General features: G+C 46.7%; 1 protein-coding gene across 5 annotated transcripts in view; it reads left to right on the top strand.

Annotated features, from left to right (window-relative positions):
• LOC137301557 (rho GTPase-activating protein 32-like) overlaps positions 1-13,639 on the top strand; it is a 469,652-nt gene that overhangs the window by 403,411 nt on the left and 52,602 nt on the right. For all 5 annotated transcript variants that reach the window (XM_067971106.1, XM_067971109.1, XM_067971107.1 and 2 more), the window contains one exon: positions 12,872-12,974. In XM_067971106.1, coding sequence (XP_067827207.1) covers positions 12,872-12,974 — 103 coding nt within the window. The remainder of the gene's footprint in view (positions 1-12,871; positions 12,975-13,639) is intronic.

Here is a 13,639-nt window from a genome sequence, read left to right as displayed (position 1 = left end):
ACTAATTTCTTTCAGTTCCTCATTCTCGCCAGACACTTGGTTCTCTAGTATTTCTAGGAGGTTTTTTGAGTCGTCTTCCATGAAGACAGACACAAAGTATTTGTTTAATTTCTCTGCCATTTCCTTATTCCCATTATAAATTCTCCCGTCTCTGTCTGTAAGGGACCCACATTTGCCTTCGCCAGTCTTTTCATTTTTACACACCTATAGAAGCTTTTACAGTCCGTTTTTATGTTTCTCGCTAGTTTACTCTCATATTCTGTTTTCCCTTTCTTTATGAATTTCTTGGTCTTCCTTTGCTGAATTCTAAAATGCTCCCAATCCTCAGGCTTACTGCTTTTTCTGTCAACTTTATATGCCTCTTTGATTTAATAATATCATTAATTTATGGTGAGTCCCCCTCCTTGATTCAAAATTAGTTTCCTTAGGGTGTCTGGCATGCTATCCTCTTCCTCTACTGTAAATACTGACGTAAAGTAATTAATTAACAAGTCTGTCATTTCCTTATTTTCATTTACAATGTCACCATTATCAGTTTTTAAGGGGCCCACATTGCTCTTGCTGACCACCCTCTTTTTCCTAATATGATTGTAATTTTTTTTTGTGTTGATTTTGATATCTCTTGCAAGTTTCTTTTGTAGCTGTTACCATCTGTTTTGTCACCTTTGCTGTTCTTTGTATCTCTCCCAGTTGCCAGGATCTGTGCTATTTTTTACATTTTTGTATGTTTTTTCTTTGTGTTATGTTGTCCCTTACCTCTTTTGTCGTCTATGGCTATTTTTTTTGGCAAGTAGAGCTCTTGCCCCTTAGGGGTATAAACTGGTTTGTATCACGTTAAATTCCTTTTTGAACACCTCCCACTGATCATCTGTCCTTTTACCCATTAACAGATTTGCCCATTGATGTCGGCCTTACCTAAATTTACAATCTTAGTAGCTGTTACGCATTTCTCCCTTTCAAACACAACATTGAACTCGATCATATTATGATCGCTATTAGATAAATGTTTACGCTCCGTTAGGCTGTTAACTAAATCAGGCTCATTACTGATTATTAAATCTAATATGATCTGCCCCCTTATTGGTTCTGGAACATATTGTTGCAGAAAGCTGTCCTGAACACACTCAAGAAATTCGCTACTTTTCTGACATGAGCTCATCTACTTATCCCAATCTATATGAAAGTTAAAATCCCCCAATAAAACCACTCTGCCTTTGCTACATGCTTGTCCAATCTCTACATTTATACATTCTACCACGTCACAGTTGCTACCCGGGGGCCTATACACAACTCCCACTACAGTCTTAAATCCTTTTCTATTTCTTAATTCTACCCATCCACTGCCTGCTTACCTCTCGTTATGTTCTCTCTTACATTGAAGTCATTCGATCCTTCATCACCAAGGCTACTCCTTCCCCTCTACCAGTTTCCCTAGGCTCCAGCCCCCGGCTCCATCTCCAGCCACAACCATTGTCTTTGTTCAGTCAATGCCCCTTATTATTAGACTGCTCCAGTTTCAGATGCTCTACAACTGCCCTCAGAGTCTTTAGACTAAGGAGAGTAAATCTCCGCAGTGGCTCCTGTAGGGCCATTCACGATGTTGAGCGTACTGGACACGGTCAGTGGGGAGTGAAGACTGCTTGTCCAGACAGTTCAGATAGAGGCAGCGATATGATGGGACTGGAGAAAATCTAAAAACAGTGTCTGAAGTCGCCTTGAAAGAAAGCCACTTGAAGGAATTTGAAAAATTATAACAGTGGGATGTTAATGGGACTGGGTCAGCACACTGCCGGGTCAGCACACTGCCCCGTCACCTAAGGATCAAATATCACAAACTGGGTCAGCACACTGCCCCGTCACCCAGTAAAGATAAATCTTTCCTCTCTGTAATCTCTAAAGTTCCTAAGTGGCATGAATTTGGACAGTATAAATCCAGTTCCTTGTGGGTGCTTGTAGTTTGGCCCACACTGGGCAAGTGCCGAAAATGGGACTGCTATATTGTTGCAGATAGGCTTTTCATCTGGTGGCACGTTGTTGGAGCTCAATAGAGGGAGCTTTACTATGTGTCTAACCCATGCTACACTTCACCTACAAGTACTTGATGCTACCTCTGGTAGGACCGTTGTGTGGAATATACTCTCAGACCTCCTGATATTCAGTCTAAATATGTCAAAATTATGGGGCAATCTTTCTCTTGTGCATAAGTATAGATTAGATTGGATTTCTACCTAAGGTTTATCATCTGCCCCATTCAGCTCTCCCCAAAACAATACAGAGTATTTTAATAATTACACCCCCAGCCAATCGACATAGAATTACAGTCCCACCTGAATCCAGTGAGTGACTCCATCTTAACAGTGTCATCAAAGGTGGAGCCAGATATTATTGGATCTCTTACTAATTTAATCAAATATTTAAGCTACACAGCTGTTATCCTAAAAGTTAAGCATTGAGGCTACAGCAGGCACTTGGGTTGAGGTTATTATACGTGTAGTAGACATGTAAGTAGAGGTTATTAAACATTGACACAAATGTGATTTAAATGTATCACCATATCTTGGCCATAGCTGGATCCATTTGACTAACATATAGTAAAAATTAAATTTGCAATTCGAGATTGCTCTACAGTTTAGCAAGTAGATTTACGGTTTGTGTTTGAATTTTGCTCACAAGTTAACGGCTATGACACTGGCACTAACAATATACAAAGATATGTTACAGCCAAAAAAAGAGAAAAATTCTAACCGGCCTATCAGCCTCCTTCCAATCATCAGGAAAAAGATGGAAGTGGCATCAATACCTACCTTCCAATAACCTGATCGTTGATGCTGAGTTTGGGTTCTGCCAGAACCACTCAGTTTCCAACGTCATCACAGCCCTGATCCAGGCATGGATACAAGAGCTGAATGCTGGAGGAGAGGTGAGAGTAGCTGCCCTTGATCAAGGCAGCATTCAACTGAGTACCGCACCAAGGAGCCCAAGCAAAACTGAGGTCAAAGGGAAAACCCTCCAGTGGCTGGAGCCATACCTGACACAAAGGAAGATGGTCTTAGTTGTTGGAGGCCAATCACAGAACATCGCTGCAGCAATTCTACAGAGAAGCATCCTTGGCCCAATCTTATTCAGCTGCTTCGTCAATGGTCTTCCCTCCATCATAAGATCTTGAGAAGGCTGTTCACTGACAATTGCACAACGTTCAGCACCATTCACAACTCCTCCAATAATGAAGCAGCCCATGCCAGCCTACAGCAGGACCTGGGTAACATCCATACAAGGGCAGATTACATTTGTGTCACCTAAGTGCCTGGTAATGAAAATCTTGAACAAAAGAAAGCCCACCCATCCTTTCTTGACTTTCAATGTAACCACGGTCACTAGGTCCCCTATCACCAACATCTTGTGGGTCACCATTCAACAGAAGTTGAACCGGACCAGCCATATCAACACTGCAGCTACAAGAGCAGGGCAGAGACAGGGCACTCTGCGATGAGTGGCTCATCTCCTGTCCATCAAAGCCTCTTCACCATCTACAAGGCTCAAGTCAGGAATATTTACCACTCACCTGAATCGGTACAACCGCAACAGCATTCGAAAAGCTCAACACAATCCTGGACAGAGCAGTTTCCTCAATTGGCACGCCTGCCCTTGGGTGCTGACATACCCACCCTCCACCAGCAGCACATTGTGGCTGGTATGCGCTGCCGCAGCTGACCACCGTTACCTCAACATCACCTCCCTCCCTGTGACCTCGATCAGAGGTCAAGAACAGCAACATCATGGGAACACCATTTCCTCCAAGTTCCCCTCCAAGAAAATACATGATTCTGACTTGGACATTTATCACCGTTCTTTCATTGTTGCTGGGTCAATACCCTGGAGCTTCCTCCCTAACACCATTGTGGGAGCACCATCACCGCAGTAGTTAAACGAGAAGACCCATCACCACCTTCTCAGGCCAGTTATGGATGGAAAATAATTGCGTCCTTGCCAGCTTCACTCACATCCTCAGAGCAAATTTTTAAAAATGTGTCTCTTCTTTCATCTCATCATCCTGGGTTGGATTCAGACCCACAAAGCTGAGGTGTTGAAATGTCACTCTGAATGTTAATTACAGTGGATCGCCAGTTTCTCCAAAACTCCACATTTTGAAGAAAACTGAGGGCAGATAGTGAAACTGAAGAGAAGCCGGCAGAGGGGGCAGAGTGGAGGAGGTAGGGGGTGGAGGAGGAGGAGGAGGTGGGGTTGGAGAGGGTGGAGGAGGCGGGGTTGGAGGGGGTGGAGGAGAGGGGTTTGGGGTTGGAGGGGGTGGAGGAGAGGGGTTTGGGGTTGGAGGGGGTGGAGGAGGTGGGGTTGGAGGAGGGGGGTTGGGTTTGGGGTTGGAGGGGGCTGGGACGGAGGAGGCGGGGCAGGGTCGGAGGAGCTGGGGATGGGGGCGAAGGGGTCGGAAGTTAGCTCTTCCAGGGCACCAGTAACACTCTTGCACTAAAGCCTCTATTCTCTCGTTAAAGTTCCCTTTTCAATCGCAGTAAGGGCAGGTGAGTCCCATCAGTATGGTGGGAATTCCCTGTTACTGAAAAAGGTACAAACACAACAGATGAAGTTCAGTGCAGGAAAAATTAACAGGATTTGGTACTGGTTTGTTTTTATTTACTGTTCTGAAGACCTGTCAGCCCGGCAGAAAAAGATTCTCCATCTTGAGCAGGTCTGCTGAAGGAGTGATCTTACAGTCAAGTAACTGCAGAGCTATAGACTTTGATGTATGAAAACAAAACACATGGAACCTGCTTCAATCACATTCGTGGGAGACCTTTCACTTCAGCTCACTCCAGAGAATTATCACAACTCACTCACAACCTGACTAGCCAGTTCAATTTAATAACTTCCTTATTGTTGCAATGGTTTAGTATCTCTTGGAATGTATTTAGGATAATGGGTGCAATTTACTGTCTGCTTGGCTCAATTCAGTGTACCAATAAGGCGTGTTTATTATGCTCATGCCCATCAGAATAGGTTTGTTCCTAACTAGTGTTGTGCTTGTGGTTTGGTTTCAGTAACAGCCTCATTCCGTGCAGTTCTGAGCCTGTATCAGTGGATGGTTGTGACAGTTCCTCCCACTGGATAGTGCTCTCCAGTGATGCTTGGTGTGAGGTGGGAAATTGGTTTTACAATGTTTAGAATGAATCTCAAGCAAAGAGGAGAAGTGAGTGCAGGGTCTGGTGTCAGAGTGTGACGGTGCATAAAGTGGCGATTCACCATTGACGAATTCACTGGCTCAGTTGGGGCAGGGCTATGAGCTAGTATTTTAGGGTTGGTTCATTTCCCAATCATGCTGAGTGAGCTGACCACAGCTGAGGTCTCGGTGGGAAAACTGCAGTGCCCCTTGGCCAGGGGAGCAGGAAATCAGCCAGCGTTCCTGCTCCTGATTGGTGTCCAGTGATTCCTGCTGGAAACTGTGCATGTGTAAACACTGGGAGAGGACAGGACTGAGCTTTGCTGCAATACTGTCACATTGAATCGTGCAACACTACAGGCTCACACATGAAGAATGAACACTTGGTTTGGAGATTGGGTGCTGCTGGTGCCCATGGAACAGTGTGATAGTAAGAGACAGAAAAGGAGAAAATGAACTTTATTAGGGGACGGTAGAGGAAAACCTGCGCCTCCCCCGGCTCCCTGTCCCTGGGCCTCCCCCGGCTCCCTGTCCCTGGGCCTCCCCCGGCTCCCTGTCCCTGCCCCGCGTCTCCCTTGGTTCTGTGAGCACCTGACCAGACTGTGTACCCACCTCACAGTCAAATAGGATGCCGAGGTTGCAAACAGTCTGGTTCAGCCTGAGACAGCAGCCAGGGAGGGGAACGGAATTGGTGGTGAGGGAATGGAATTTGTGGCGGGGGTCGAAGATAATGACTTCAGTCTTCCCAATGTTTAATTGGACTAAATTTAGATGAGAAATAGGGGAGGGCCAAGGATAGATCCCTGGGGGACTTCAGAGGTAACACCCTTCCTTACTGATAACCGGTGAGCAAAGTGAAAGTGATCCTCACCAAATGTGACTTTGAAATGTTTCCCTGTGAAATAAAGTGGTGATTTTAGTGGTTTGTAAACCAGCCTTTGTAGGTGAATGGGATTGACCCTGATCAAAGCTGTTTGAGTAAAATATGCTCAAACACTGCTCATTACCAAGAAACATCCTGTAAAATGAGAGCGAGTCCAGACTCATCATCACAACTGTAACTGGTTCAAATTGGAATCGGCTCTGGATTGGCTCCCAATGAGTTACACTGCATGCTATGTACCTGGAGTGAGGACACTTGCAGTCTGGACTGGGGTGTTACTGCTGGTACGGGTAAAGTCAGCACTGGAAAATACTGAAGCGATACAGTGAACATGGGAAGGAAAGCAAGCCCTCGGAATGGTAGGCGGTCTCTGCTGGTACTGCAACCTGATACAAATTCCAATGTATCTGAGGAACCCTTTTGTCCTTGTTCCCATGTTGTCCTTATTACTGCAGAAGCAACAAAGCCCGCTGGTTTCCCACTTGTGATTGTCAGAGTTTGCAGAGGCTGCTCTAATTAACCCAGCATGTGTGCCCCAGGCTTCTTACTATTGAGATAAGAACAGAAGAGTTTTTAGGAGCAGGAAAAGGTTATTAGGCCCAATAAGCCTGTCCCTCATTCATAGATCAGCCCCCCCTTTTACCATGTTCCTTAACCCCCTTTCCCTCCAGTATTTCTGTTGTCTCTCATTCAGAGTGTCCCCACTTCAATGGGCCTCTCTTGAAAGCTCGATTACCCTTTGGGTGAAATATTTCCCCTGACTTCCCTTCTTACTCCTAATTTTTAACATGTCCCTCCCAGGGTTGGAACCCATCACCAAAGTGAATCATTTGCTTGAGCCAGTTTTTGTGAATCTCCCTTACAGAATTGAACTTTGTTATTTAGTGAGTTGGACTGCTGTGTTTTACACGCTACAATTTCATAAATAAATCAAATTTAGAAATTGAAGCAGCCTTCCATTCCTCTGTGTGACAGGAATATGTGCTGAATGGGACCCTGTGGGTGCTGTTCACTCCCTCTCTCTGCACTTCCGGTCTGTGCACATGTACCTTCTGGAAGGATAGTGACACATGCAGTACATTGTGAGTGTGTTTGTTAAAGTGTGCTTAATGCTGCTTTAATGGAGGGAACTGCAAACTAGTCCGGCAGTGAGCAGTGTGTATTTCAGTTCACTGTAGGGTCCACGCTCGGGGAGGGGGGATGGACCTCCGAGTGCCCCTCTTCCTTTTTTCTTTATTGGTCTGCGGATTTCCGGGCACGGCCTGCGGGAGGGGGGCCCGGGCACGGCTTGTAGGAGGGAGGGGGCCCGGGCATGGCTTGTAGGAGGGAGGGGGGCCCGGGCACGGCCTGCGGGAGGGGGGCCTGGGCACGGCTTGTAGGAGGGAGGGGGCCCGGGCACGGCTTGTAGGAGGGAGGGGGGCCCGGGCACGGCTTGTAGGAGGGAGGGGGGCCCGGGCACGGCCTGCGGGAGGGGGGCCTGGGCACGGCTTGTAGGAGGGAGGGGGGCCCGGGCACGGCCTGCGGGAGGGGGGCCCGGGCACGGCTTGTAGGAGGGAGGGGGGCCCGGGCATGGCTTGTAGGAGGGAGGGGGGCCCGGGCATGGCTTGTAGGAGGGAGGGGGGCCCGGGCATGGCTTGTAGGAGGGAGGGGGGCCCGGGCATGGCTTGTAGGAGGGAGGGGGGCCCGGGCATGGCTTGTAGGAGGGAGGGGGGCCCGGGCACGGCCTGCGGGAGGGGGGCCTGGGCACGGCTTGTAGGAGGGAGGGGGGCCCGGGCACGGCTTGTAGGAGGGAGGGGGGCCCGGGCACGGCCTGCGGGAGGGGGGCCTGGGCACGGCTTGTAGGAGGGAGGGGGGCCCGGGCACGGCCTGCGGGAGGGGGGCCTGGGCACGGTCTCTGATGCTCACCTACAGGACCTGTACAAAGCTGGGTCCCACTCGGAGTCGGTGGTGTGGAATATGCCTGCTCTATTTTGTCAGGTGCCATCCTTTTTATATTTAGAATTTTCCGTGATTGCCTCACTAAACATGAGTTAACGGAATGATGGGTATGATGCTGTGATGGGTGTGATGTAAGAGAGGGAGATGCAGTTTCTCTTCTGATGTTCTGCCTGGCAGAGGTTGATAAGAACAACTGAAAAAACAAAGTACTGCAGATGCTGTAAATCTGAAACAAATGGTCAGTCAGAATTTGTGGAGGGAACAAGTCTGGGGCACTGAAGTTAATTGTAGTCTCTCCTACCCACTGCCCCAGTTGAGCACAGACTGGGTTGTTACAGTTGGGCTCTCTTCCAACACTGCAAAAAGCCAATTTTTATAATCTGCAACAATAAGGACAACGTGGAAACAAAATTCATCCACTCAAAAAGTACTGAACCGGGACAAAGGGTTTCCTCAGATGCATCAGAATTTAAATCTCCTTGGAACCAAAGTCTGTGCCCTTATCCATGCCTTGTCTGAGATAGTGTGCCCAGGATTACCAATTAACCTTTCAATGCGATAGCGGTCACTGGAAATCACACGGGATGCCCAACATGTTCTTTATTCTTTCAAGCAGAGTGAATGGGCATCCTGTGTCATCTCCAGTGGCCCAATAGCACATTAAACAGGTAATTGGAAAAAATTAAACCATCAAACTGAAGTGTGTAGGCTAATCTAATAGATTCATTTACAAATAGAATATACAGACGCACTAAAACACAGGCAATTAGAAGTACAATAAACAGGCTTGTGCAATATGTATAAACTGTTTCAAAATAAAAAAAAGCTCAAAATTCTTGAAGTTCTTTTCAGTAGCTTATGAGAGGATCTACTAGAAATTACATGGATATGATCCTCATGTAGCCCCTTCTTCACCCTCGCATGGTGGAGGCAGTGCCAAGCCAGGGAACTGAAGACTATAATGCTAACCCTCAATTATATGGCTGTCCACTTTGATGTTAAAGCACCTCCATTCCGTTGATCATATGGGATTCTTATCACAGGTCAGGTAATTAAGATGTTTATCATTTGGAGCATTTTATTGGATACATATGAACTGTAATCCCCTGGCCATCTAATGGCCTGTTTGCTTTAGACACCTGACAGCAATTGAGACCATAACATTGCCATGAGTCAACACATCAAATACCTTTAAAGGACCTATGATTTGATTAGCTTGGGTTTAAAGGTTACTGCAGTCCTCCATCTTAAATTTACTTAAAGAAATAAAGAGAGACTTGTATTTAAAAAGAGCCTTCCACGGCCTTGGGATATCCCAAAGTGCCTTTCAGCCAATTAAGTACTTTTGAAGGTAGTCGCTATTGTAATATAGGACACGAGGACAGCCAATATGCACACAGCAAGGTCCCACAAACAGCAATGGGATAATGACCAGATAATCTGTTTTAGTGATGTTGGTTGAGGGATAAAAATTACACAGAATCTACAGCACAGGAACAGGCCATTCAGCCCAACAGGTCTATGCAAGTGTTATTGCTCCACACAAGCCTATTGGCCAGGACACCGGGGAGAGCTCCCCTGCTCTTCTTTGAAATAGTGCCATGGGATCTTTTACATCCACCAGAGGGGGCAGACAGGGCCTCGGTTTAACGGTTCATCCGAAAGACGACACCTCCGACAGTACAGCACTCCCTCAGTACTGCAGTGGTAGTGTCAGCCTGGATTATGTGCTCAAGTCTCTCTTGTGTTCGAGTAACTCCAGTGATTTTGAAAACTGACTGAAGTAAAGGCACACCTGTTCCCACTTGGCACAAGATGAAAACTCTGCTGTAATCACACGAGGACCAAACCTAGGCTTTTGGAATAATCCGGAACAACCTATATGGAGGATGTGCTTATATAGAGAGTGATTTATTAACAGGAGAAATCCACGAGCATGCTATATCTTGGTCTGTAAAGAGGTTAATGTAAGGAATCTTACAACACCAGGTTATAGTCCAACTGTTGGACTATAACCTGGTGTTGTAAGATTCCTTACATTTGTACACCCCAATCCATCACCGGCATCTCCACATCATGTAAAGAGGTTAGGTAGGGTTTATCTTATACTGATAAATGTGTGCCTCCCTGGAAGAATTGTTATATCAGTGTAACAGTAATGGACTGTGTGTGTGTGTCATAGTGAGTTACGGTTGGGAGTGTGTTATATCAGTTACAGTGTGGATGAGTTCATTAGAGAATGAGTTATAGTGATAGAGAGGGTCTGCGCTTTCCCTGTTAGGGAGAATCCTGAATGGTGCAGTGTTACACTGAGGGGCTCCCTGTACTTCTGAACACAACTTTATATGAAGTCCAGAAGTAATCTGCACACTGATTCCTTGAAATGGAAACACTGAGCTGTTGTTCCTTTGTCTGCCCGTCTATACTGAGCAGCATGTCCGGCTGCACCCCTCTATGGGAGAGGGGATTGTTCGTGCCCGGTTACAGTGCCATCTGATAGTATCTGCCTTTCTGTTATGGTGGGGAGAGGGGTTGATGCACATGCTGGGTAAGTCCGTTGTAAAGATTCTAACTTGGTGTCTCTACACTCAGTGTCAAATGGCACCCAGTGTTGATATGTTCATGCCTTTGGAGCACTGAAGCCATCATAAGGTTCATATGTTCACATCTGGGATGTGATACAAAAATGCAGCCACAAGGGAGCTGTATAAACTGGCGCTGGAGCTGACGTCCTTGTTTTAAATCCAGCGTCTATGTCCGTAATAGAAACCTCAGCTAGTCAGTGATTATTTAATGAATATCTCTCACCCTACAATCACAGACCAGGGTGCACTGAACGATTTTAGTGGCCTGGTTAAAAATAATTGCGGGCTTCCCAGTTGCTCAGCTGGTTAATGCAGCGAGTAACAGTTCAATCCAGAGAAGAGCAGGGAGTTCTCTCAGTGTCTCGTTCTCCCTGGTCATCCATCTCCGTGCTGCTGTTCGGCCATGTAAAATATCTGCTGTTTATTCTAAGTAACAAAAAGTAAACGCACATTGCAGCCATTTCAAAATAGTTCAGTGTTTCTGAAGAACTTTGCGATGTTCCTGAGAGGAGTTATATAAATAAGTCTGTTTTCTAAAGTCAGCACACCAGGGATTGAACCTGCAGCGTTTGTGTTATTTATGACTCAGTACCACATTGTCCACTGAACCATTGGGAGAGCCATACTGATTAACGTCCTACCATATTGTATGTGGTTTGTCTGTCAGATTGGCTCTGTCTGTATGAGAATCCACTGGGAGGGTTACATTTCCTATCCATCTGTTGTTCAGACTCCAAAGATACTCATTTTTGAATTGAGAAGTAAGATTCTACAGGTGTGTGACAGAGTGATAATGGGGGGCAGGGTGGCAGATGCCCACTGTATTGGAGGAGAGTTTACCCACTGTGTGTCTTCAGATGTCAGACAAGTTGAAGGCAACATAAACCCCTCAATCCTTCACGTGCTCTTGCCTCAAAACCAGCTGCTTTTTAGCCCCGTAAGGGCTGACTGCGTTTTTATTTCATGCAGTTTTCAAAATCTACTAATTGAATGTACAACTAAAAATGGGTGGCGATAATAGAAGCAGTAGTGCCACTTACTATCATTACAAATCTTGTCCTGGAGACTCAGTGCTGTGCTATAACCTATATAACAAGGATTCCTTTCAGTTGACTGACTTGTTTGATCGGCACATTTGTACCAGTGAGCGTGGATGTCCTGGTATTACCCGAGATTCTGTCTGTCATGGCTTGTTCTGTTTTTATTGGCACACCAGTGGACCAAGGAGCAACTCTGGCAATACATGTCCGTCATCGCTGGCAATGCCCAGGCATTTCTCAATTCATCGGGGGCTCCAATCTGTCAGTACAATGAAAACCTGCTTTGTTTTGATCTTCAGTTATTTTAGTAACGAGATTATTGTGATCCCATTTAACTTTAACAGAGGGAGCAGCATAAAGGAACCTAGAAATGCTTTTATATGGAAAACAGAAACACCCCTCGTGCCCTCAAAGAGTAAATGAGCCACATTACACTGTTCCTTTTGTTTTTGGTAGGGATATTTTTGGTTATTTTATGGTTGATTTATTTGGTCACTGAAACTGCTGAAGGTGCAGCCACTTCATAAGAAATAGGAGTAGGCCATATGGCCCCTCGAGCCTGTTCCGCCATTCAATCAGATCATGGCTGATCTTCGACCTCAACTCCACTTTCCCGCCCGATAAACATTTGGTGAAAACACTACAATGAGATGAGCAAAAACTTCTGCCTAGAAACATAAAGAGGCGCTCTCTCGCAGTGAAAACCAGTGGGATGGGAACTCTGTTCCAACTGTTAACAGATAAACTTGGAGTAAAAGATGTTGGGCCTTGTCCTAGCCTGAGCAGCCAGACAGATTTACAGAACTATCCTTTATACGATTTGTGTTAAGTTGTACAGTTGAGTTCAGTTCATTTGTCTTAATGCAGAAAATGAGCGGTAGTGTTCCTGGAACAGTCGGGCCTCTGGCAGTCCTGCAGTTACCAGGTTAGACGGGGTTGGTTAAGATAGATGAAAGAGGTGACTCTGAGGTACACCCAGGGGTAAAAATGAGTGAAAAGTACCTGTTCTCTTAACACGTACCTGAAAGGTTCATCAGTCCCGTACTCAGAGTACCTGAACATTTCCAGGTGGGTTCCCTGATACCTGTACAAAGTTGTATTTAACTGTTTATACCCACAGTTTACCTGTTAGATGAGGATGGAGAAGGAAATTGCTCACCTGGTAGTGAAGATAGATGTGGATGTTTTCCTTGCTTTGTACCTGTGAGGAATACATTGATTTTTCTGAGTATGACAAGTCTCCCCTTCTCTTCAGTCCCCCAGGTACTCAAAAGCTGCACAGATTTTATTGAGAGACATGGAGTTGTGGATGGCATCTACCGACTTTCGGGAATTGCATCCAATATTCAGAAGCTACGGTAAGCTGTTATAGTCCAAGAATGGAGGGTTTACCATGACAGCTGATCGCACCCAAACACCTTCCTCTTAAATCACTTTAAAAGGCATTGGTTAGCAACTGGAGGCTTAAGCAGTATGGGAAAGGAAGGAGGGCACAATGGACTGCCGGCATCCAGTTCTTTGCAATGAGAGAATGAGCTCAGCTGATTCACTGTGAAGCAGCACTGAGCAGAGATGGACACTTCCCATCTGCGGGAGACCGGTGGGGCACCTCCTGGGCAGCAGGTCTCCGGGGAGACCGGTGGGGCACCTCCTGGGCAGCAGGTCTCCGGGGAGACCGGTGGGGCACCTCCTGGGCAGCAGGTCTCCGGGGAGACCGGTGGGGCACCTCCTGGGCAGCAGGTCTCCGGGGAGACCGGTGGGGCACCTCCTGGGCAGCAGGTCTCCGGGGAGACCGGTGGGGCACCTCCTGGGCAGCAGGTCTCCGGGGAGACCGGTGGGGCACCTCCTGGGCAGCAGGTCTCCGGGGAGACCGGTGGGGCACCTCCTGGGCAGCAGGTCTCCGGGGAGACCGGTGGGGCACCTCCTGGGCAGCAGGTCTCCGGGGAGACCCTCTTATTTGCTGATGAGGCTCATCCTTTGGTGCACAGAGGTATGAAGAGACCACCCTTTTAAAATAAAACAT

Source organism: Heptranchias perlo, chromosome 33, assembly GCF_035084215.1.
Source record: "Heptranchias perlo isolate sHepPer1 chromosome 33, sHepPer1.hap1, whole genome shotgun sequence".
NCBI classification, from domain to species: Eukaryota; Metazoa; Chordata; class Chondrichthyes; order Hexanchiformes; family Hexanchidae; genus Heptranchias; species Heptranchias perlo.
This window is presented reverse-complemented; position numbering and strand designations above follow the sequence as displayed.